The sequence below is a fragment of the Schistocerca piceifrons genome, chromosome 1 (assembly GCF_021461385.2).
Source record: "Schistocerca piceifrons isolate TAMUIC-IGC-003096 chromosome 1, iqSchPice1.1, whole genome shotgun sequence".
Lineage (NCBI taxonomy): Eukaryota > Metazoa > Arthropoda > Insecta > Orthoptera > Acrididae > Schistocerca > Schistocerca piceifrons.
This window is the reverse complement of record NC_060138.1, coordinates 87,439,743-87,463,164: the sequence shown is the minus strand read 5'-3', so window position 1 is coordinate 87,463,164 and position 23,422 is coordinate 87,439,743. Positions and strand designations below refer to the sequence as shown.

Genomic DNA, 23,422 nt, shown 5'->3' with positions numbered 1-23,422 from the left:
GATAGATGTCTATTACACATTACGGCCTTCTTCATCTGTCTCTGTCAGTCAACAGACGAGGTTGACCTGTACACTTTTGTGCTGCACATGTCCCTTCACATTTCCACTTCACTATCACATATGGAAACAGTGGTCCTAGGAATGTTTAGGAGTGTGGAAATCTCTCATACATAGGTATGACACAAGTGACACCTGATCATGTTCAAAGTCCGTGACTTCCAGAGAGCGCCCCATTCTGCTCTCTCACGATGTCTAATAACTACTGAGGTCGCTGATATGGACTACTTGACAGTAGGTGGCAGCACGATGCACCTAATAAGAAAAATGTATGTTTTTGGGGGTGTTTGGATAGTTTTGATCACATAGTGTATGAGGATCTGAGCTGTTACGGTTAACATTTGCATAGCCCAAGTAACTGAATCAGAAAAGCATTTAATTCTTTGTCTTTTTGTGGCAGTAGTATTTCAACTGGTATAATGTGTTATTGCCTGACATCACATACCAATAGTATCTCAAGGCCACCAAACATTAGAGTGCAGTCTTTCTAATTCTGTATGCCTGTGACTCAATGCCACCTCTAAGTGGTAAATAGCAATAAATCCTTTCCATATTGCTGTTATTACATCCTGGACTTACCATTGTGTAAATGTGTAGTTGATCTGTTTTATGTCTTACTTTTGGACAAAGCATTTCACAAAATGTTTGACCTTTTTCCATAATTTTTTATGTTCTTTAAGTTGTGCACTGTTTGTTTGTGTATACTTTGATCCTGAGAAAGTTTTACTGTGATTTGTTCTTTTCTAACTAATCTATAACTTGTAATTTCTCTTTGATCATCAGAACAATAGATTTGCATTTATCTTTCGTCTTAGTAGCACATATAAATCATTCCTAACTCAGTAACAACAAAAGAAGTGTGACAGAAGTAAACACACATTTTCAGTGAGCAGTTTTAGAAGCTGTGGTGTTTTGAGATACGTCAGGTGCTAGAAACAGTGCATTTCTCCTGGTAATGTTTAGCAGTGTGTTTCTGTTTCCTATCAACACATAACAAGGATTCTGAAAGGAACTGTCCTGGAAGAAAATCTAAGTTATTTTATTTTTACATCAGCTTTGAGTTTGAAATTATTTAGATTATAGGAAAAGGGCTAGGCAAGCATATATTAAGGAAATCAGCAACAGACATGTTACAAGTGTAGAAACTTTGCATTTGCCTGAACATGAAATGGGAAAAAATGGAAAAATACTTCATGGACATCAGATGGTGAGATTGGGGCCTGAATCATATTCGAGCTGTAAAACACAAGCCACATGCATAGTAGTGTGTTATAAACAAAAACATTTATTTTAATTATAATAGACTAAACAGGCTTCATTATTTTATTTTTTCAAAAATTTTCCAAACTGTGCATGGGTAATCCACAAACCAGGTAATGCACACCCCCATAATTGGGAGCTTGTTGTATTTTACTGTATGGAGATGAGGTCTCTATACTATATGGAAAAGATAATGACATAATGTGTACAATTAGCCACTTGAATCATTCGTGTAAATTGTATGGCGGTGAGATCTCTAAAACCAAGACTGGAGTAGTGGCTTTCTTTGCCATAGATCCAGTCTAAACAAATATCTTTGTGGATAACAAGAATGAATGTTGGTAACGTACAAAAAAAACCTTAAGTAAAATACAAGAGGCAGGAATGAAATTTGTGAAAAGACCAAGAGGATACTCAAGAGCAGACCTCTGAAGAAAGGCAATAGTTAGTGGAATGAACTGAATAGGCAAACATTGCAACACTTGTTATTAAGGCATACAAACATAAGACTAAATTTCGCACTAGGCTATTAACTGGCAGGTGGGAGACATGTAGGGAGAGATGGATGGATAATTTTGTAGAACCTAATCCATGTAGTGGTGAAGAAGGAGGAGACGAGAAGAAGAAGGAAGAACAAGAAAAAGTGAAACATATATACCCATTGTATTCAGCTTAATTTTATTTGTTTGTTTATGGAGAACATGAACATGTAACAACTGAACACATGGAGTTAAGCATAAAATTTAATATAACAATTTCCTACTCCAATACTTTGATAAATGTTTCATTGTCGGCATTTGACAGCCCTTCTACATGATCGTAACCACTAGCAGGTATGGTCGCTGCCCAAAAAACTCCAAGTGCTATCTTGATCATTCACTTACAAAATGTAATGCTCAGTACAATATACTTGATTCAGTAGCTTTAGAAATGTGTAACAAATATTACGCTTATGTATTGAGACCTTTTTGAACTCAAAAAATTTACTCAGTAGGAAACTACAGATCCGGCAAGTACCAAACATGTGAACTGAGTTTTTTCCACTCTCTACAGGGAGGAATCTTTAGCTGCTGTAACCTGCAGCACTAAATAAACACTTTTATAGTTACAGTATTTATTGGCCGTCAAATATTAATACAATATAAATCATTGGATCCTCGTACCTGGGAAAAATGAAAGTCAACACACACACACACACACACACACACACACACACACACACACACACACACACACACACACACATTATTAGTTCCAGAAACTCAGAGTCTATACGGAATGCAAACAGTGACAGTCCATAATAATTTGACCAAGTTCAGTATGTTCCACATGACTTAGACCACAGTAGCACAGATATCTGGAGGGAATGTTTTGGCTCTGTCACCTGGAGTTGAGCATTGCCGATGAAGTCCCACAGCAGTACAACAGCGCAAGACGGTGGATTAGCATATCTGGTGGTGATCTGCTAGTGGTGGCTGCGTAAAGAGAACTGACTTTCGCCTGCTCTGTGGCCAGTTATATTGCCTTCTTCATAATTCCAGAGGCAGAAGACTTGGACGATGGCAAATATAAGCTCAGTTGTGTGAAAGTAGTTTCAAGGATACCCTAATAAAATTTTATAGCATCATTACTGTTTACAGCACATGTAGATAAACTAGATGCTAATGTCTTAAACTCTGTGAGACCATTTGTGGATGAAGCTGTTGTATGTACGGAGGTTCAGTATCAGAAAATTGTAGTGTAATAAGACTGGCGGAGAGTCAGAATATGGTGCAGAAATTGGCAACTGACCCGGATCTTAATTAGATTAATATTAAGCAGTAAGACACTATAATTTTACTAAAAAATATTAATCTGCCTTCAAAAATAGTCCTAAAATATCTAGGGGCATGCACCCAGAAGGACTTGAGCTAAAAAAAGAAAAGGAAAAAAAAAAAAAAAACTGTAGGAAAGGCAGGTGCCAAGTAGTAATTTATTGGTGAAATCTTATGCAAATGTAATTCATCCAAGAAGGAGAAGGAAGTAATTTATAAAAATCTTCTTTGACTGAATCTTGAGTGCTGTTTGTCAGGCTATGATTGTTACATATGTCACAGGGAATCTCTCTTAATGCCAGTGGCAGACACTGCAGAAGATCATATAATGGAGAGAGCTACTAATTAAATCCCAAAGACACTTGTTCCAAGAAATGTTAAGCAGCATATTCTTCCTCCCACATATACTGCATGAAATAAAGATGATAGTAAAATTGGATTAGTGTGACCTCATACAGAGGCTTACCATCAGCTGTATTTCCCTTTTGCAAATGGAAAAGGAATGGAAAGAAGTGACAATAGTATGTAATGTACTCACAGCTGCATACCACATGATAGCTCAGGGTGTATGCATGTAGTTGTAGATATTTACCTCTAGCCCTGACAGTATTTATATCTATAGCCCTATGTACATATTGAACTATTTTCTCTGGATTCCTTCCACATTGTGTGTCCTCTGTGCTGCTTTACAGTGCTTACCTTCTGCTCCTGTCCACATCGTCACATCATCTCCCTCCTCTCCACACAACATGGAATTGCCCCCTATCTGTGCACTGCTCGACACTTCTTACATATGAGGCACTGAGAACTGTAAGGGCTGAAAGCACATCAGCATCAATTGTGAGAGTGTAGCATTTATTCCTGCTTCTGACATCTGTTGATCTTTCGTTGAGCCAGGTTTTCTGTGCTGTAGGCCCACATAGCGTATATGAACATAGGCCCTTATGGTTCTCACTGCTTCAAATTACTTTTATACTCCACCCAAGTTTTTCCAGTAGTGTGTTAATATTCTCATCTTGTGTTTGATTGTTCCGTGGAAACATTCAGGCCACTACACTGAATATCAAGACTTCCTTCCTGTAAAGTATGAAAAGATAATTTTGTAGAAAGTAGTATGCCTGTGATTTCCATAAGCAAACAACAAACAAACAAATCCTGCTAGGTGACAGAAGATTTCAATTTATCAAAAGGAAAATTCACTTGAGAAAAACTGGAAATTTCTAAGAGACAGAATGGCTACCCAGTACTTCAGGAGGGGAAATTCCAGCATTGTTGATAGACATACCTGTAAAAAAACTCATTCATAGTTTTCAGAACTGTTAGCAATACTAGAATTTCACTTCCTGAAGGTAAGTAGTGCCAGCCATTCTATCTGTTTATAATTTAATAGGCTATTTTAATGTGTAGGTTTGAGTGCGGGATGCTGACATGTAATGCTTGAAATACTGAAAATAAGCTGTATTCTGAAATGTGCAGGGATACCTCTTACCTTTGCTGAACTTGTGATGTTCATAATCCTGGCTCCCCAGCTTGCACTGCTTAAAGAGGGATGTGACAAATAAACGAGTATGCGATGTTGAAATGTTTGGAGAAAGAAGGATAAATCACTTAGAGCTTGACGTCAACAGTTTTGTGGAAGTTTTATTCAATTTTTCATTATACTGACATAAATTTTCCAAAGTTAAACAATTTTTTCAACATTATACAGAATATTTTAGCAATATTAATTACTTTATGAGGTGATATTATACACTAATTTGAATAAAACATTTTGAATAACGTGTCTCCAGTTTTTATTGGTTTCAGAGAAACAGCTGGTTACAGATATAAGTTTTTGTTTCATGTTCTGGTACTCCAGTTGCTAGGGTATTTTATGTTAAAGTTGTGAAGCTGTGCTAGAGTTTACATAATTGGATTTCAACGGTGATTGTGATTTGTTGGCCAATGTGTCACACATAGTTACAAATTGTGAGTATGCCAATATGGTATTTGTGTTTGAGTTTTGTAATGGAAACACTGCTGCCGCTTGTTGAAAATATTACAGGAAATTACCTAACCTTAGAGTTCCAGATTCAGGAATGTTTACTCATGTTTTCACTAAATTGCATTGAGGCTGGTGTAGTGCCCAGCAGTCATGTCTCATGGGAATGGATGAAGTAAAAGTGTTATTCAGTTGTGTAGAACATTGTCTCCTGACAATTTGTACACATATCAGTGTTTCACATACAGTAATATGGAAGACATTATGAACGCACAGCATCTATCCATATCATTTGCAGTGGTTTCAACACTTTTGAGAAGGAGATGAAGGCAGACAACAGGTATTCGTAATAGCCTAATCCCAACTTGCCGAGTAATCTCATTAATACTGTATACTGATGAATGCCCATCTACTTGTGATGGTATCAACAACAATTGTAAATCTCGTCAATGGCCCAATGAAAACCTACATGTCTTTGTGGAGATACATTTTGAAGAAAATTTCTGTGTAAATTTGTGGACTGATATGATAGACAATCAGTTGATTGGGTCTCGTCTGCTACTGCATCGTCTGACTGTGCCCTGTTACCTGGACTTTCTTCAAAATGAACTTCCAGTATCATTGAAAGAGGTACATTTTTATGTAGTGAAAACTATACTCTCCCAGCACGATGGGGCTGTGAGATAGCACAGTGGTTAGTACACTGGACTCACATTCGGGAGGACAGTGGTTCAAACCTGCATCTGGCCATCCTGAGTTAGGTTTTCCAAGGCAAATGGCAGGTTGGTTCCTTTGAAAGAGCACGGCCGACTTCCTTTCCAATCCTTCCCCAATGAAATGGGATCGATGACCTCACTGTTTGGTACCCTACCCCAGATCAAATTCTAGTTGTCAGGTGACATATCATCATAATTTAGCATTCTATGGAAGATGGATCAGCAGAAATTTTTGTGTTTTGTGGACATTGTAATAGATTTCTAGAAGTTATCTGACAATGTATGAGAAATCATCAGTTTACCTATATTTCTCATACTTTTGTCAGTGACAGTATATGGCTACGTCTATATTGTGTGATAAGTTTGTATGTATGGTTTTGTTATAAAAGTACCAAGTGCTGCATTCTTCCCACTTCCGTTTGTTATTTTGAACTAATTGTAATTCATGTGTCTTTGCCACCACAGACCCGCACCATTTATAATTCTTATGAAATAGTTGTACTACTAATTTGCAGAAGTAATCACTAACCCCATATGATGAAAACGTTTTTCTTTTATATAGCAATATGTGAGAGAGTCTTGTAGAATGTTAGAGTGTATTCTCTGACAACCAAACAATTGAGCATCATTGTGGCTCTGTTATTAAAAGTGTTTCAATTTAAGTCAAACCTGCTTTATTTGATGATGTCTTTGTATTTGGTCAGTAACAAATTTTTAACTACTTTGTCTATATTAGTGGTCTCAGATAATACATGCGTGCATTATCTATACTGCAGTGTATGCTGTTAGAAAACAGTAAGCAGAGTGGTGGAAAAATTGATCATGTTGGTTGAAAGTGATACTCATTTCGTAAGGACAACTGTTCCATTACAGTGAGTTGACAAAAGTCATGGAATACCTCATAGTATCGTGTTGGATCTCCTTTTGCCAGGGGTAGTGCAGCAACTTGACGTTGCACAGATTCAATAAGTCGTTGGAGGTCCCCTGCAGAAATATTGAGCCTTGCTGCCTCTGTAGCCATCCATAATTGCAAAACTGTTACCAATGTAAGACTTCGTGCACAAACTCAAATTTCAGTTGTGTCCCATAAGTGTTCAATGGGATTCATGTCAGACAGTAGGGGTCACCAAGTCATTCGCTCAAATTGTCAAGAACATTCTTCAAACCAATCACAAACAATTGTGGCCTGTGGACATGGCACATTGTCATCCATAAAAATTCCGTCATTGTTTGAGAACATGAAGGCCATGAATGACTGCAAATGGTCTCCAAGTAGCCGAACATAACCATTTCCAGTCAGTGATTGGTTCAGTTGGACCGGAGGACCCAGTGCACTCCTTGTAAATACAGCCCACACCATTATGGAACCACCACCAGCTTGCACAGTGCCTCGTTGACATCTTGGGTCCATGGCTTTGTGGGGTCTGCACCACGTTCGAACCCTACGATCAACGTGTACCAACTGAAATTGGGACTCATCTGACCAGATCACAGTTTTCCAGTTGTCTAGGTTCCAACCATTATGGTCACGAGCCCAGGAGAGGCGCGGTGCAGGTGATGTCGTGTTGTTAGCAAAGATGCTTGCTTCAGTCATCTGCTGCCATAGCCCATTAACACCAAATTTTGTTGCACTGTCCTAATGGAAACGTTCATTGCCCTTACCATATTGGTTTCTGCAGTAATTTCATACAGTGTTGCTTGTCTGTTGGCACTGACAATTCCATGTAAAAATTGCTGCTCTTGGTCATTAAATGAAAGCCATCAGCCACTCTGTTGCCTGTGGTGAGAGGTAATGCCTGAAATTTGGTGTTCTTGGCACACTCTTGACACTGTGGGTCTCAGGATATTGAATTCCCTAACTGTTTCCAAAAGTGTGTCTAGCTCCAACAACCATTTCATGTTCAACGTCTGTTTACTCATGTTGTGCAGCCATAATCATGTCAGAAATCTTTTCACTTGAATCACCTGAGTACATGTGACAGCCCTGCCAGTGTACTCCCCCTTTATGCCTTGTTTATGTTATACTACTGCCATCTGTATATGCACATATTGCTATCCCATGACTTTTTTCATCTCAGTGTATTTTGATTAATTCAAGATCTTCCAACTGAGTGCCAAAACTTTATCCTGTTAATCAAATGTAAAATAATAATCAGCAAATGAATTCTGTCAAATTGCAAATTAATACCAGAAAGAATGATTACTAATACCAGACATCGCATTAAAGGAGATAAACCCCCTATCAGCAATAACTTTACTCCTTTAGATTTTTGCCAGTGGGGATGGGTGACAAGGCAAAGAGTGCACAGAAAACGTGAAAGCAAGAGACAAATTAACCATTTGGATTACAAATAGCACTGCTCTGATAAAAGAGTGCCAAGAAAACCTCAGAGGAGCTACTTGTGGTATTGTCAAGAGAATTCGAAAATGCATTGATGTCGCAGGTGGAATTTGTAAAAAATCGACTTACAACTTAATCATTAGCCTTTGCATAACACTTGCTGTCAGTATGGATTACATACAACTGCATCTCAATGACCAACAAAAACTGGACACTTGTGATATGGGAGGTTTTAATTAAATTAGTCTGTACTATTTACTCCTAAAATATTTACTGTTTATCCTGAAACGTCCTCTATTATTACCAGCAGCTGTTGGGTGACAGTTCACACACACACACACACAAAATATTCATGGAATGTTCAATATAGATGATTCATATTGTAAGGCTAGCAGAAGTTTTCGTCACTGATTTGAGATTAATAGAAGCAGCAGTGTTTTAAGTAAGCAGATGTAAAACTGTAACGATAAAATTGGACACCCTTCCAGGAAAAGAGTAGTATCAGAAGACGGAAGTTTTTTTACCATAGAATGGGATACTTTATGTTAGGGCACTTGCTAGCAAGCATTAGTAACACTATGTTTATTCAGAATTCATGCCTGACAGGCTGAAAATTTGCTGTTATTATGTGCTGTGCTATTTTCTGTTGCATTCCAGATCAAACGTTCACAGATAAGAAAAGGCATGGTCATGGTGTCACCTGCATTAAATCCAACTGCTTGTTGGGAATTTGAAGGTGAAATTCTTGTACTACATCATCCAACAACCATAAGCTCTCGTTATCAGGCAATGGGTAAGTAAACTTTTGTTTAAAAAGTTTATTAAATTTAGCAGTGGTGATTTTTTACAATTTTTGAAGAGATAACTTTAATAAGCATAGAAACTTGAACTTGCCTTCACTGTAACATAAGATGTTGCTGCGTAAGATGATCTCTTGGTACATCTTACTTCATTGATACAAACCATTAGCACAGCATAAAACTGAACAGATGAGCTCATTGCGTTCCCACTGTGCGTTAGGCTCGCGATTATCTATCGCGTTCTTATTGTGGAAGAAGTATGTCTTCTATGTTTAGCATGTTTTTATGAAGATCACTCAGGAAAGAACACATAACATAGGCAGTGATTACAGAATAATAGCCAATGGAACGTTGCTGAAATCTTGGGTAGAACTCTCCAGAAACGTTCTGTGAAATCAACACTGGAACAGTTATAATGTAGCACATCATTTAAAAGCCATGAATCCTGCCTCAGGCATGGATGTGTGTGGTGTCCTTAGGTTAGTTAGGTTTAAGTAGTTCTAAGTTCTAGGGGACTGATGACCTCAGATGTTAAGTCCCATAGTGCTCAGAGCCATTTTGAACCATGCATCTTTATAAATATCTTCTGTTAGCTTGCCTTTCCTGCATGGCCTCTATAATTCCTGCATTCCAGTCTTCCCCATATCTTTTCGCCTTTCCGTACATGTTCAGTGTAGCAAATTAATTCCTTATCAGTGTCCACACTTCTTCCTCAACTACATTATTCTTTCCACAACATGTTGTACAGTCATTTCATTGTAATTTTATTTGGATCCTCAGTTTTTCATTTCTTCAGATGAGGACTGATTCAGCCTGTCAGGGCATGTGAACTCGCAGAACATGCACTGTTATACATTAGAAGATCCCCATGAGTACTTTGGAGAACCATTACATAATCTCAAGATTCACCAAACTGTTGCTGCTAACCAGTAGGTTCAGAAACTGTTTGTAGTCTATATGTGGATCAACTTGCTGGAGATGAATGACTATAAAGATGTTTTCAGCAAGATGGAGCAACAGCACACACTACCTTGTCAGTAGTGCATGGGATGCTTGGTGAGGAGAGGAGAATTAGCAGAGGCTGTGCAATTGCCTGGCCTTCTTGATCGTTTGATCTGTATCCCTGTGGGGCTAATTGAAGGGTCAGGTGTACTCAGATAATCCTCATTCACTGGAAGAAATACAGCAGAACAGTGAAAATACCATCACTGCTATCTCTCATGCAGAGCTGCTTTGCATGTCACACAGTTTGATAAATTGAACACAGCACTGCATTGACATTGACAGTGGCCATTTCCAGCATCTTCTGTGTTCATTAACAGGGATCAATCCTGTGTCGGTCTTTTTATAAATATATTCTGGGCGAGTTTATTTTGCCCACCCTGTATGTCACGAATTTTTATAACAATGTGGACTGTGTTACCGACTGAAAGATTCATTCTCCAGACCATGTGGGTTGCACCTTCTATGGGCTGTACTGCATTCCATGGTGCATGCCTATTCGCATTACTAGAGGCCATCCCTGTGTCTGCATCCCATTTGTAATAATGATGTACCTGTTAAGTCATCTACAGGCCACCTCCGTAGCTGAGCGGTCATTGTAGATGACTGCAATGTGAAGGACCTGGGTTCAATTCCTTGTACCACCAGGGATTTTCCTATGGTGGGAGGACTGGAATGGAGTCCATTCCACATTGTGATGCCAATTGAGAAGCTACTTGAATGAGAAGTGGCGGCTCAAGGCCAGCAAAGCCACTGATGGCCATAGTGCATCCCAATGGTGCTATTAGTTGAGGATGACATGGTGGTCAGTTGATCCCGATTGGTCTGTCTGAGGTAAGATTGGTGGAGCTTCAGTCATCTGTGACAATTGCAGAACCTTCCACATCAACATCATACTCTGCAAGTCACCTAACGGTGTGTTTCATAGGGTACTTCTTGTATCACAATTTGATTTTCTCCCCTCCCCCCCTCCCTCCCCCACTGCCCTGTTCCCCTCGAAAATGACACATGGGAAGAGTGATTGTCGGTAAGCCTCAAATTTTCTCACCATGTTAATTTTGTGAGATGAATATGGGAGGAATTAACACGTTGCCTGACTTCCCAGAAAGTGCTTTCTCAAACTTTCAGTAGTAAAAGTAACTGTGATTCACAGTGCCTCTGGTCCCGGCGGAGGTTCAAGTCCTCCCTCGGGCATGTGTGTGTGTGTGTTTGTCCTTAGGATAATTTAGGTTAAGTAGTGTGTAAGCTTAGGGACTGATGACCTCAGCAGTTAAGTCCCATAAGATTTCACACACATTTGAACACAATGCCTCTCTTGTGACATCTACCACTGTAGTTTGTTGAGCATCTGTGTAATGCTTTTGTGTCGAGTAAACAATCCTGTGATGAAAAGTGCCACTTTTTGTTGGAGCTTCTGTATCTCTTCTATCAGTTCTACATGATAAGGATCTCAAATTGATGAACAACACTCATGAATCAGTTGAACAAGTGAGTTTTACAATCCACTGATAAACAACACTCAAGAGTCGTAAGGTGCTTGTTCGACCGATTCTCAAGTTTTGTTCATCAATCTGGGATCCTTACCAGGTACGAATAATAGAAGAGATAGAGAAGATCCACTGAAGAGCAGCACATCTTTTCACGGTATTATTCAATCAGTGCAAGAGCATTACAGAGATGCTCAACAAACTATGGCGCTGATTCCAGAATGAGATTTTCACTCTGCAGTGGAGTGTGCGCCAATGTGAAACTTCCTGGCAGGTTAAAAATTTGTCCTGGACCTAGACTCGAACTTGGGACCTTTGCCTTTTGCGGGGAAGTGCTCTACCAGGTGAGCTACCCACGCAGCCCATCCCCAGCTGCAATTCTGCCAGCGCCTCTTCACAGAGCTCTCCTGCGAACCTTGCAGAACTAGCGCTCCTGGAAGAAAGGATATTGCGAAGACATGGCTTAGCCACAGCCTGAGGGATGTTTCGAGAATGAGATTTTCATTCTGCAGTAGTGTGTGTGCGTGCTGATATGAAACTTCTATCCCCCAGGCTGTGACTAAGCCATGTCTCGGCAATATCCTTTCTTCCAGGAGTGCTAGTTCTGCGAGGTACACAGAAGGGCTTCTGTGAAGTTGGATGGTAGGAGATGAGGTACTTGCAGAATTGAAGCTGTGAGGATGGGTTGCGAGTAATGCTTAGGTAGCTCAGCTGGTACGGCACTTGCCTGAGAAAGGCAAAGGTCCCGAGTTTGAGTCTCGTTCTGGCACAGATTTTTAATCTGTCAGGAAGTTTCAAACTTCATTGCTGTTTGACCCATGTAGTCTCCTGACAGTTTCTTGAAAAACGTTGGACTCTCATGAAATTGATGAATACACACCCAAGAAGAGTATTGTGCTGCAGAAGAGTATTGTGCTGTTTTCAGTTTGAACACACTTAACTATTCTTCTATTGAAGCTGTGATTTCATCTGTTATGTAATCATTGTCAACTACAGTTACGAGTACTTTTAATTGTTCTGAGTAATAATGTTTTCTATCTCCAACTTTAGTTAGTCTTACAAATTGTTGTAATGTCTAGCACTTTTACTGACAGCCACAAATTGCTATTGTATGAATTCCAAGTTTGCAAAGATGTTCTTCCCATTTACATACCATTTCCAATTGAAGGCAGAATGCAGTCACTGTGATAGAATGGCAATGAATTGCCAACTTTGAAAGCCCTCCTGTGATATTTGTTAATTATGTTTTAACACATGATTTACAATTCCAAATTCAGATTTTCTTATTTAATTATGATTTAATGACAAATAGCAGAATTGAGATGGTTGTTTTCTGCCATTCTTAATATTTGTAGACTATAGTTTGTTTTCGGTCATGACAAAAACCATGTGAAAAATAGATGATCCAAAATGAAAACTGTTGCTCGAATGATGTCATCCTGTGTGTGATCTTCATGAACTTTTATATGCCATTACTAGTAGTAATTCAGTGTTTCTTTGTAATTCTTGGTACCCATGGGCTACATGATATTACAGAGTATGCGTTGGATCTCGGTAAGAAATGTTATTGATGATGGAACTTAGCTTCAAGGTCTTCTCATAGCAACAGCAGTTTAGTACAAGTCGAGGAAAAGGGGGGGGGGGGGTAGGATAAGGCGAGGCTACCACTCAACGGTAGGTGAGTGATGTGTGGTGCATAGAATGGAATTACGCAACAGCACATACTAATTACTAGCTTATGAGATGCCACTCTTTTTTCTAGTACAAGTAAGTGTGCGAGTTGGTATTGACAGTAGAAAAAGAGTGGTATCTCAAAAAGTTGTTACGCCTCTGCATTGATGCACATATGTGTACTCCAGACAGCAGTCAGCTACAGTTAAGTGGTAACCTTTCCTCATTTCTGTTTTTCGTCTTTTAATTTTTGTTACTGTAATACGAAGAACAACTTGTAGTGATATTTCTGCATAAAATATTAGTCTTGTCTTTGATGCAACCAATACTTTTCATTATTATAAATCACTATTTTTTAAATTGAAAGTTAGTAACTCAGAGACATTCTCTTAAGATAACAAATATTTAGTGGTAAGATTTAATGTAATTTCAGGGAAGTGTATTGATAGATACTTTTCACAAATCACAATGAGTTTAAAGCGATGAAATTATGTTAGTCAAGTAAAATTCAAAGGCCAAAGGATTACTCTCATAAGATTTATCCCACTGAGCTGCCAACTCTGACTGGAATGACTTCTAAACAAATGATAAGCAAAGTCACCATTGTATTTTTGAGTTTCTTACTTTGCAAATTTCATGACAAGTGATTGTGGAGTCTTTAACATTTTACTGCTCATCGCATGAAAATTTTAATGGTCTCATGAAGCAGTTGAATTTCATTCATAATCATGTAAAACTTTTGTTGCCAGTTCACTGTGGAAGTATCCGACAAACTGCGTCTATTCTCTCAATGTCCAAAGAATGTTTACGAACGGGGGACAAAGCAATAGTCCATTTCCGATTTATCAAGCACCCGGAGTACATAAAGCCAGGACAGCGAATGGTAATTGTTATATTTCATCATCTTGACTTGTTTTTGTGATTGGTTGTTTAAACTGAATTATTATGAATAGCTTGCGACGGTTTCAGGTCTTCCGTGAAGGCCGCACCAAAGCTGTCGGTAACATCTTGAGGCTGATTCCCCAGGCTAACCCAGGGGCACAGGTAGCACGATCCAAACCCAACAAGATGCAGTCGAAGCAAAGCAGCTGCTCAGTGCAATCACAGTCCTCTGCTGCTCCACAGTCACCTCAGCAGGTAGGCCAACCACAAAACGTTGAGACAAAAAAAGAAATTATACTATAATGGTGCACACAAGCTCGTGTGAGGTTTCTTGCAGCTGACAGTGTTTGGACCAAAAGTATCCATTTGTCCTCAAGATACTGTACTATTTGTCTCAGCTATGTTTCTGAGCTGCATGATCTTACAGAATATACGGATAGAAATGAATCTTGATTAGTTGCTTGGGCTGTTGATTAGTGCTGTACACACAAGTGCGGAACATATACCATTTCAGGGATAGCTACATTAACGTATTAAAGTTGGGCTAGGTCCATTTATGGAAAATCGCACCCTATGATGAGATAATAGTTTGAAGAACAATTAGATGGGGATGCAACTTAAATGTTTTATATGGGACTACATCTGCAATAGGCTCACATATAAGGTGTTCAGCTCATTCCAATTTATTGTTCGGAATCGCATATTTTGACATTACTGCTACTTCATGAAGACTATGAATGTGAAGATCAAACAGAACAGTGTATTATGTTGACATCATAGGATTAGCCTCAGAATGTGTTCACAGAAAAGCATTGTCATGCTTCAGAGTGAAGTCCTAAATGCATGGAAAGCACAGATGCGTCTCACTTGCTGTGTGGTTAGCCGATTACTTTTTCATAATCAGGAGCAGTAATTTGTGACATTATTTATCCTGTTTCAAGTTGTGAATTTTAGTTGTGACAAGAGCTTTTACTAATACCTACGCAAAAAAAGGAGAAGACATAAATCTCTTCCTGTCAAGTACTGTGGGAAATTCTTATGTTTTATAAAATATGCAGCTGAGGGACCTTCACATTATGATCACTCTTAGATAAACCATGACCTATTTCTCCTTTATATAACACAGTAAATATTATTTTATCAGTGGTTGACAGTAGATGTCTGGTATGTGTTAATAATGACAATACTCACTTTCAAATGTTGGTGCTACTACATTCAGTGGTTGGTACCACATAATTTGCAAGTAAAAATCTATTTTAAACAGTGGAAAATCCAGGATGTAATAACGACAATATTATGAAAATGCTAGACAGCTACTCACCGTATAGAGGAAGACATCAAAGACAGACAAGTACAGCAAAATCAAGGCTATACATATGAGTTGTACGCCAAAAGGCCTTCTTGTGAAGTAGAAAACATACACATATTCACACAAGCACAACATACACATGAGCACTGTTTCTGACCACTGAGGCCAGACTGCAGCTGATGGAGGGAGATGGTCTGTGGGTAGTGGGTGTAAGAAAGAGGCTGGAGTGGGGAGAGGGATAGTAGGGTACAGACCAGAGAATGTTAGTGCTGCTTGTGGGAGCATGCAGGGATATGGTGGAGAGGCAGGGAAGGGGTGTTAGATACAGTAGGGCAGGGAGTGGGAGGCAGTGGAAAAGGAGAGAGGAGAAGAAGTAGAGGACAGGAAAAAGACTAGTGGTGGGTATGCTGGTGGAATTGAAGGCTGTGTAGAGTTCTGGAGTGGGGATAGAGAAGGGGATAGGAAGGTGAAGGACAGGGACTAGTAAAGTTTGAGGTCAGAGAATATTGCGGAGAGAGTTCCCATTTGCACAGTTCAGAAAAGCTGGTAGTGGTAGGAAGAATACAGCTTTTCTGAATCGTGCAGTTGGTAACTCTCATTACAATATCATCTATATTCTTGTAACCACCATGCCCTCAACATTCGCTAGTTCCTGTCCTTCTCCTTCCTAGCCCCCTCCCTATCTCCATTCCAGCACTACACAGCATTCTGTTCCACCAGTGCACCCACTTCTCTGTTTCTCTCCTTTTCTGCTTCCCCCCGCCCCCTCTCCTTTTCCCTCAAATATCCTTACTGCACCTTGCAGCCCTACCCTGTCCACACAATGTCCTTGCATGCTCCCATAAGCAGAGCTACACCTTCCTCTAACATATTATCCTTCCCTCTCCCCACTCCAGTCTCTTTCCTACCCCCACCAGATTGCTTCTTCCATCAGATGCAGTTGCTGTATGGATTAAGGCATTTGTGCTTATGTGAAAGTTTGTGTCTGTGTGTGTTTTGTACTGTAGAACAAGGCCTTCTCGCCAAAAGCTCAAAAGTGCAGCAGTCCTTTTGTTCTGCCTGTCTGCAATTCAATTCCTCCTCTATATGGTGAGTAGCAATCTATCTTTTCATAATATTATCATTAATAATATATTTTGTTAATCTAACTGAGGTGTGTTGTTCACTTCCAAAAATTTCCCTGTTGTTACCTCTGTGATTGAACAGTCTGCACAGTGACTGCCACCTGCAATACATTTACTTGTTTCCCAGAATTGCCAAGATTTTTTTCTTTATTGAAGTGACTGAAACAAGGCCCACTCATACTTGTGAGAGTAACTAGGTATTTACTTTAAGGAAAAGTGGTCATGTAGGAAAAGGGTGTTAATGACCAAACAATTGATGTGTTGAGTACACGCCACTGGAGTGCTGATACCCGGTGATATTTAATGTAGACTTCATAGCAGTGGCCAGTCAACAGACCACATCTGGTCAGACAATGAGAGGTGTACCTGCTAAACGTATGTTGTAAACTAGAAATACATAGTAGATCAGAGATGTGAGGATGGCATAGTTGAAGTGAGGAGTGAGTCAGAAAGGATATCGATGATGTGCCAAGCAGAGAACAAAATGTGTACAATAGTAAACAGCCATGCACCAACTAATGACAAGAACAGGAAGGATCTGTAAGTGTTAGGCATTTTGTGGGAGATGCTACAATATACACTGAAAAACATACGACACGGATAAGCAAACATATTCATAGGCAGTTATAATGCACATACTGGAATGGAGAATTGACATAAGGGAATAGCAGAGGGATGCACAGCACGCTAGAGGGCAAACAAAAAATGGGGGAAGGTTAATTCAGCTGTTTCAAAGACACGAAATTAGAACTGATGGCAACATACTTCGGTGCCAAACCAAGTAAGAAAATGACATGGGCAAATCCACTTACCACCCTCATTGGGGTATTCCAGATTGACCACATATCAATCAGTAGGAAAAACAGTAAGGAGACTGCAAACACTAAGGTCAGAAACAACACAAGAATAGAATCGGATCACTATTGTACAAGTGCTGTTGGATTCCAAACAGTGATAGAGAGCCACAGATGAATGGAGCAAGCAGAAACATCAAGATAGCCAGAAATTAAGACACAGTTGAGAGAAATATGAGAGAATATTTAACAGGAAGAAATGGAAGAAATCATGGGACAATAGAGAGGATGAAGAACGTGAGGTCAGCCTCCCGTATGACAGGAACCAAATGCGTTGTCAAATTCAGGAAGGATTGGTCAGAATTGGGAGAAACAAAATTGGAGAAGGAAGTAACACAGGGTGTGGCAAATAAAAGTGGCCCAGGCAAGTGGATATGATTGGACATGAATTTGTGACAGCATTAGTGGAAGAGGAAAAGATCTACAGTTACTTCTGCCAGGATGAAGCAGCTGCCTATACAGCTGACCAAACTGTGGAGCACATTTACACACTCTTCACACCTGACAGAGTTGGTAGCAAACAATTACTTTCTGTGGTGAGTCCTCAGTTCTAAGGTGTATCAGAACAACCCTCATACTCTTCAAGAACTGTACCAGAATATTTCGGATGAGACTGCAGCAGTTCCAGCATTCCAGCTTCAATTTGCCTTCAACAACTTGCTGACCAGGCCCAAAAGTGTCAAGAGATGAATGGTGGTCACTTTCATCTGCTATAATCAGGTTAGTATTATACTTCCTTTCCTCTGCTGTTTTTCTTTGCTCCCTGGAACTCTGTTCTCCAACCACTTCGTTTGCCCCACCTTGTATATCAACTAATACAGCAGAGACTGACAACAGAGAAGGATACAAGAAAGGATAGAGTGCCACCAGTGGAGAAGATAAGAGAAGAGCATTGTTAAGATTTCTGAAGAGCAGGAGAGAAGTGAGAGAATGAAGAGGTTCTCAGAGGACAAGAAGAAAATGCAAATGGTGTGGTCTACAGAGCATTTAACAAAAGAGAAGTAGAAGAAGAAACTAGATATAGTATAAGAATTTTTATTTTATTTGTACAGCTAGTTAGTAATTTACTTGCATTTAACACACCACTAATTGGTATGCTGTATCTATCTGAAAGACAGTAGATCAGTTTCGGTGTTGATAAGAAAGCTAAGGTTCTTTCCATCCTAAGCCTGTAGCATTACGTATATTTTTCTGTTTCACTTTACATGTACTGATTAATTCATCCAAACCACATACTGTATTTGTGAACATTTCTGAGACGGGATTGATAGAGCCGTTCATGCTAGTCTATCCTGTGCAGACATAACTACTGCAACCCATATGCATTTGAAGTTGCGTACTTTATTAGTCCCTTGCAATCCCATCTTTTACACAAGTTGAGCCATAAATTTCTTTTTTCCCCACTTTTATTCACAACCTCCTCATTAGATAATTGATGTACCATCTCTGACAGAATATAATATTGTTGACAAACCAATAAGTTTTTATTTCTCCTCCCTGAATTTTATTTCCATTTCCAAATATCTTCTTGGCTTCCTTTTCTACTCAGTGTACAGGTTGAACGACATCAGGGTTAGGCTACAACACTACCTCATCCCCTTTTCAACCCCTGCTTCCCATTCATGTCCTTAGGCTCTTACAACTGAAGTCTGATTTCTGTACAAGTTGTATGAAACCTTTTGCTCTCTGTATTTTATTCCTCCTACCTTCAGAAGTGCAAGGAGTATATTTTAGTCAACATTGTTATAAGCTTGCTCAAAATCTACAAATTCTATAAATGCAGGTTTGCCTTTCATCAACCTGTCTTCTAGACTGAGACTAAGGGTCAGTATTACTTTATGTATTCCTACATTTCTTGGGAACTCAAACTAATCCTCCGTGGTGTCAGCTTCTATCGGTTTTTCCATTCTTCTGTAATAATTCATTTCAATATTTTGCAATCATGCTTATTAAAATGGTAGTTTGATAATATTCAAACCTGTCAGGACCTGCTTTCTGTGGAACAGGAATTAGTACATTCTTCTTGATGTCTGAGAGTCTTTTTCCTGTCTCGTATATGCTATGGGATTAAAAGTATCTGGACACCTGGCTGAAAATGACTTGGAAATTCGTAGCACCCTCCATCTGTAATGCTGGAATTCAGTATGGTATTGGCCCACCCTTAGCCTTGATGACAGCTTCCACACTCACAGGCATACATTCAATCAGGTGCTGGAAGGTTTCGTGGGGAATGGCAGCCCATTCTTCACAGGGTGCTGCACTGAGGAGAGGTATCGATGTCCATCGGTGAGGCCTGGTACAAAGTCGGCGTTTCAAAACATCCCAAAGGTGTCCCATAGGATTTAGATCAGGACACTGTGCTGGCCAGTCTATTACAGGAATGTTATTGTCACTTAACCACTCCGCCACAGGCTATGCATTATGAACAGGTGCCCGATCGTGTTGAAAGATGCAATTGCCATCCCCGAATTGCTCTTCAACAGTGGGAAACAAGAAGGTGCATAAAATATCAATGTAGGCCTGTGCTGTGATTGTGCCATACAAAACAACAAGGGGTGCATACCCCTTCTATGAAAAACATGACCATACCATAACACCACTGCCCCTGAATTTTACTCTTGGCAACACACATGCTGGCAGATGATGTTCACTGGGCATTCTCCATATCCACACCCTGCCATTGGATCGCCACGTTGTGAACTGTGATTTGTCACTCCATACAATTTTTTCCCACTGTTCAAACATCCTATGTTTACACTCCTTACACCAAGCGAATCGTCATTGGGCATTTACCAGTATGATATGTGGCTTATGAGCAGCCACTTGAGCATGAAATCCAAGTCCCCCCCCCTGCCTCCCTCCCTGCCTAACTGTCTAGTACTTGCAGTGGATCCTGACGCAGTTTGGTATTCCTGTGCGATGGTCTGGATAGATGTCTGCCTATTACAAATTACAACCTTCTTCAACTCTCGGCGGTCTCTGTCAGGCAACAGACGAGATCGGCCTGTATGCTTTTATGCTGTACTTGTCCCTTCACGTTTGCACTTCACTATCACATTGGAAACATTGGACTTAGGGATGTTTAGGATAGGGGTGGGGAAATCTCATGTACAGACGTATGACACAAGTGACACCCAATCACGTGACCACATTCAAAGTCTGTGAGCTCCACTTAGTGCTCCATTCTGCTGTCTCACAATTGCTAATGACTAATGAGGTCGCTGATATGGAATACCTGACAGGAGGTGGCAACACAGGGCACATAATGTGAAAAACATACGTTTTTGAGATGTCTGGATACTTTTGATCACATAGTGTATGTTACATGTGGAATAGTTTTGGTATTGGTGGCTCTTCATAGGATCTCAAGAACTCTAAGGGGTTATTTCTATTTCAGGAGCCTTTCTTTACTTATGTCTTTCAGTGCTCTGCCAAATTCTTCTCGTAGATATCATTTCTCATCTCACCTTTGTCTCTTCTTCTTCTCTTTCTATAATATTACTTTTAAGTTCATTTCCCTTGTACAACACTTATAAAGTGCAGGAAAAATGAAACTGGCCTGGAAGACATTTCATAAGATAGGCAACCCAACTTACGTAATCTACCTTCGGTTTGGATAATATAAGCTAGGCTGCATAAAATAGTTTCCAGGCCAGTTTTATTTCACCCACCCAACATATATTCATTCCAGCTTTCAGCTTCCCTTCTTTGCCTAGTACTTGCTTACCATTAGAGTTCTTAACATTTATACAGCTGCTTCTCTTTTATCTAAATGTTCGTCTAATTTTCATATCGGTGGTATCTATTTTTCCCCTACTTATGCATGATTCTTCAGCCTTGCACTTGTCCTCTTGCCATTCCTGTTTAGCCATTTTACACTCTCTGCCAATCTCATTTTTTACGCATCTGTATTCACTTTTGCCTGCTTCATTTGCTGCATCTTCTCCTTTCATTAGTTACATTCTATATCTCATGTGTTATCCAAGGGTTTCTATTAGTCTTTTTTCTTAAAAAAAATTATTTAAAAAATGTCAAAGCTACCCTATTTCAGTCAGTCATTGCCTAATGCTCCCTCTGAAATTCTTAACTCTTTCTATTTACCCAAGTTCCATCTCCTTAATGTCTACTGTTCTGCAGTTTATTCACTTTTAATATATAGTTCATAACTAGTAAATTGTGGTCATAGACCACATCTGCCCCTGGAAATGCCTTACAGATTAAAATCTGGCTCTGAAATTTCTGTCTTTATCATTATGTAATCAGTCTGAAACCTTCCAATGTTTCCAGGTCTCTTCCATTTATACCTTACGTGGGTGTTAATCCAAGTGTCAGTGATGATTAAATCAAGCTATTTACAGATTTCTACCAGGTGTGTTTCTCCTTCACTCTTTTCCCCCATTCCATGTTCTCTTACTATTTTTCGTTCTCTAATTTTTCCTACTGTTGAATTCCAGTCCTGTAACACGATTAGATTTAAACCTCCCTTAAATTTCTTTTTAACTCACTGTACATACCTCCAGCCTCTTCATCTTCCGAGCTAGTCGTCATATAAACTTGTACTACTGTGGTCAATGTTGACTTTGTGTCTGTATTGGCTGCATTAATGCGTTCACTGTGCTGTTTGTAGTTGCATACCCACATTCCCATTTTTTTTAATCATTATTGGATCTACTCCGTCATTACCCTTATTCCATTTTGCAGTTATAACCCTGTACTCACATGACCAGAAGTCCTTTCCCTCCTGCCACTGAATTTCATTAATTCCCACTACAAATAACTTCAACCTGTCCACTTATCTTATTAAATTTTCTAACTACCTATTCTTTTAGGGGGTTCAGTGTTCCATGCTCTAACCTATAGAATAGCACTTTTATTTTTCGTCATAACAGCATCCTCCTGAGTGGTCCCTGCACTGCAATCCAAAATGGGGGACTATTTTACCTCCAGAATATTTTATCCAAGAAGATTCCATTGTCATTTGACCATACAGGAGAACTACCTGCCCTCGGGGAAAAATAATGGCTGTAGTTTCCCCTTGCTTACAGCACTTTGCAGTATCAGCATGGCAAGGAGAGCCTTTTCAGCTACTGAAAAGGCTGCTGCCCCTTTTCAAGTACCAAATGTTTTGTCTTGCCTCTCTGCTGGAGTTGCACATATGGTACAGTTATCTGTATCACTGAGGCACGCAAGTCACACCACCTTGCAAGTTAAATGGGCTCAATAATATTATGTTAGAAGTACATATTATAGGTGAATTCTTTATCAGTGTAGTAACTATTTCTTAAATCAGTAATGTGGCTGAAGATTTACTACACTGACATTCTGTTCTAATGACAGCATGGGATTCTTTGAAATGCAAGAACTCTGGTGGTTGTTGATTAGCTACATTTTACCACTTGCAATAGACATTGCTATTATAAAGGTAGTTTGGAGTAAATCTTAATAGATTTATATTCTGCAACCCTGAATTTCCAGTTTTCTTTTTTTCACTTCTCTTTCTCTCTTTCCATCTCCACACCTCTGGTGTCATGTGTAATTCCTGTGCCTGATTCTCAGTTTTGTTTTTCCTTCCACAACATCTGGCTGAGCTATCTTCTTTAAAATATATATTTTGTAACATAATTTCCTTACTACTCTTAAAGTCTTCTTTTAAAACTTTAACTGAAAGATGATGACAATATTTGTTGTCTGTCTTTTGTTTTTTAAATTGTGACGATGAAAGTATATATTGTGTCTAAAACATACTGAACAGAAATGAAGATTATTAAGCTTTCATATTAACATATTCTTGAGTTAATATTAAATGTAATGATATGCTACATTCAAATTGTAATTTTTCCAGTTAAATTTTTCTCCTTTTGACAGCCTCTTTTCTGTTATTACTTGCAGTGAATGTTGTCCATTGTTTAATGTAAATTGTCATTGATGACGTAGTGCAGCAACAAGACTTAAAACTGAATGGTGGGGAGAAAGGGAGGGGTTGTGTTCCTATTTAATGGATAATATGAAGAGCATGGTGTAACAGTTAATATAATATACTACTTTTTTGTGCATGTGAATTTGTGTTTGTAGTGTGTTAAGACCCAGCTAACAGTATATCTGAAAGCACAATTGTTTTTGTTGT

General features: G+C 39.2%; 1 protein-coding gene across 2 annotated transcripts in view; it reads left to right on the top strand.

Moving 5' to 3' along the window:
• The window catches only part of LOC124788460 (GTP-binding protein 1), a 152,928-nt gene that overhangs the window by 117,049 nt on the left and 12,457 nt on the right, over nucleotides 1–23,422 (top strand). For both annotated transcript variants that reach the window (XM_047255734.1, XM_047255739.1), the window contains exons 10-12: nucleotides 8,827–8,962; nucleotides 13,879–14,012; nucleotides 14,099–14,266. In XM_047255734.1, the coding sequence (XP_047111690.1) occupies nucleotides 8,827–8,962; nucleotides 13,879–14,012; nucleotides 14,099–14,266 (438 nt within the window). The remainder of the gene's footprint in view (nucleotides 1–8,826; nucleotides 8,963–13,878; nucleotides 14,013–14,098; nucleotides 14,267–23,422) is intronic.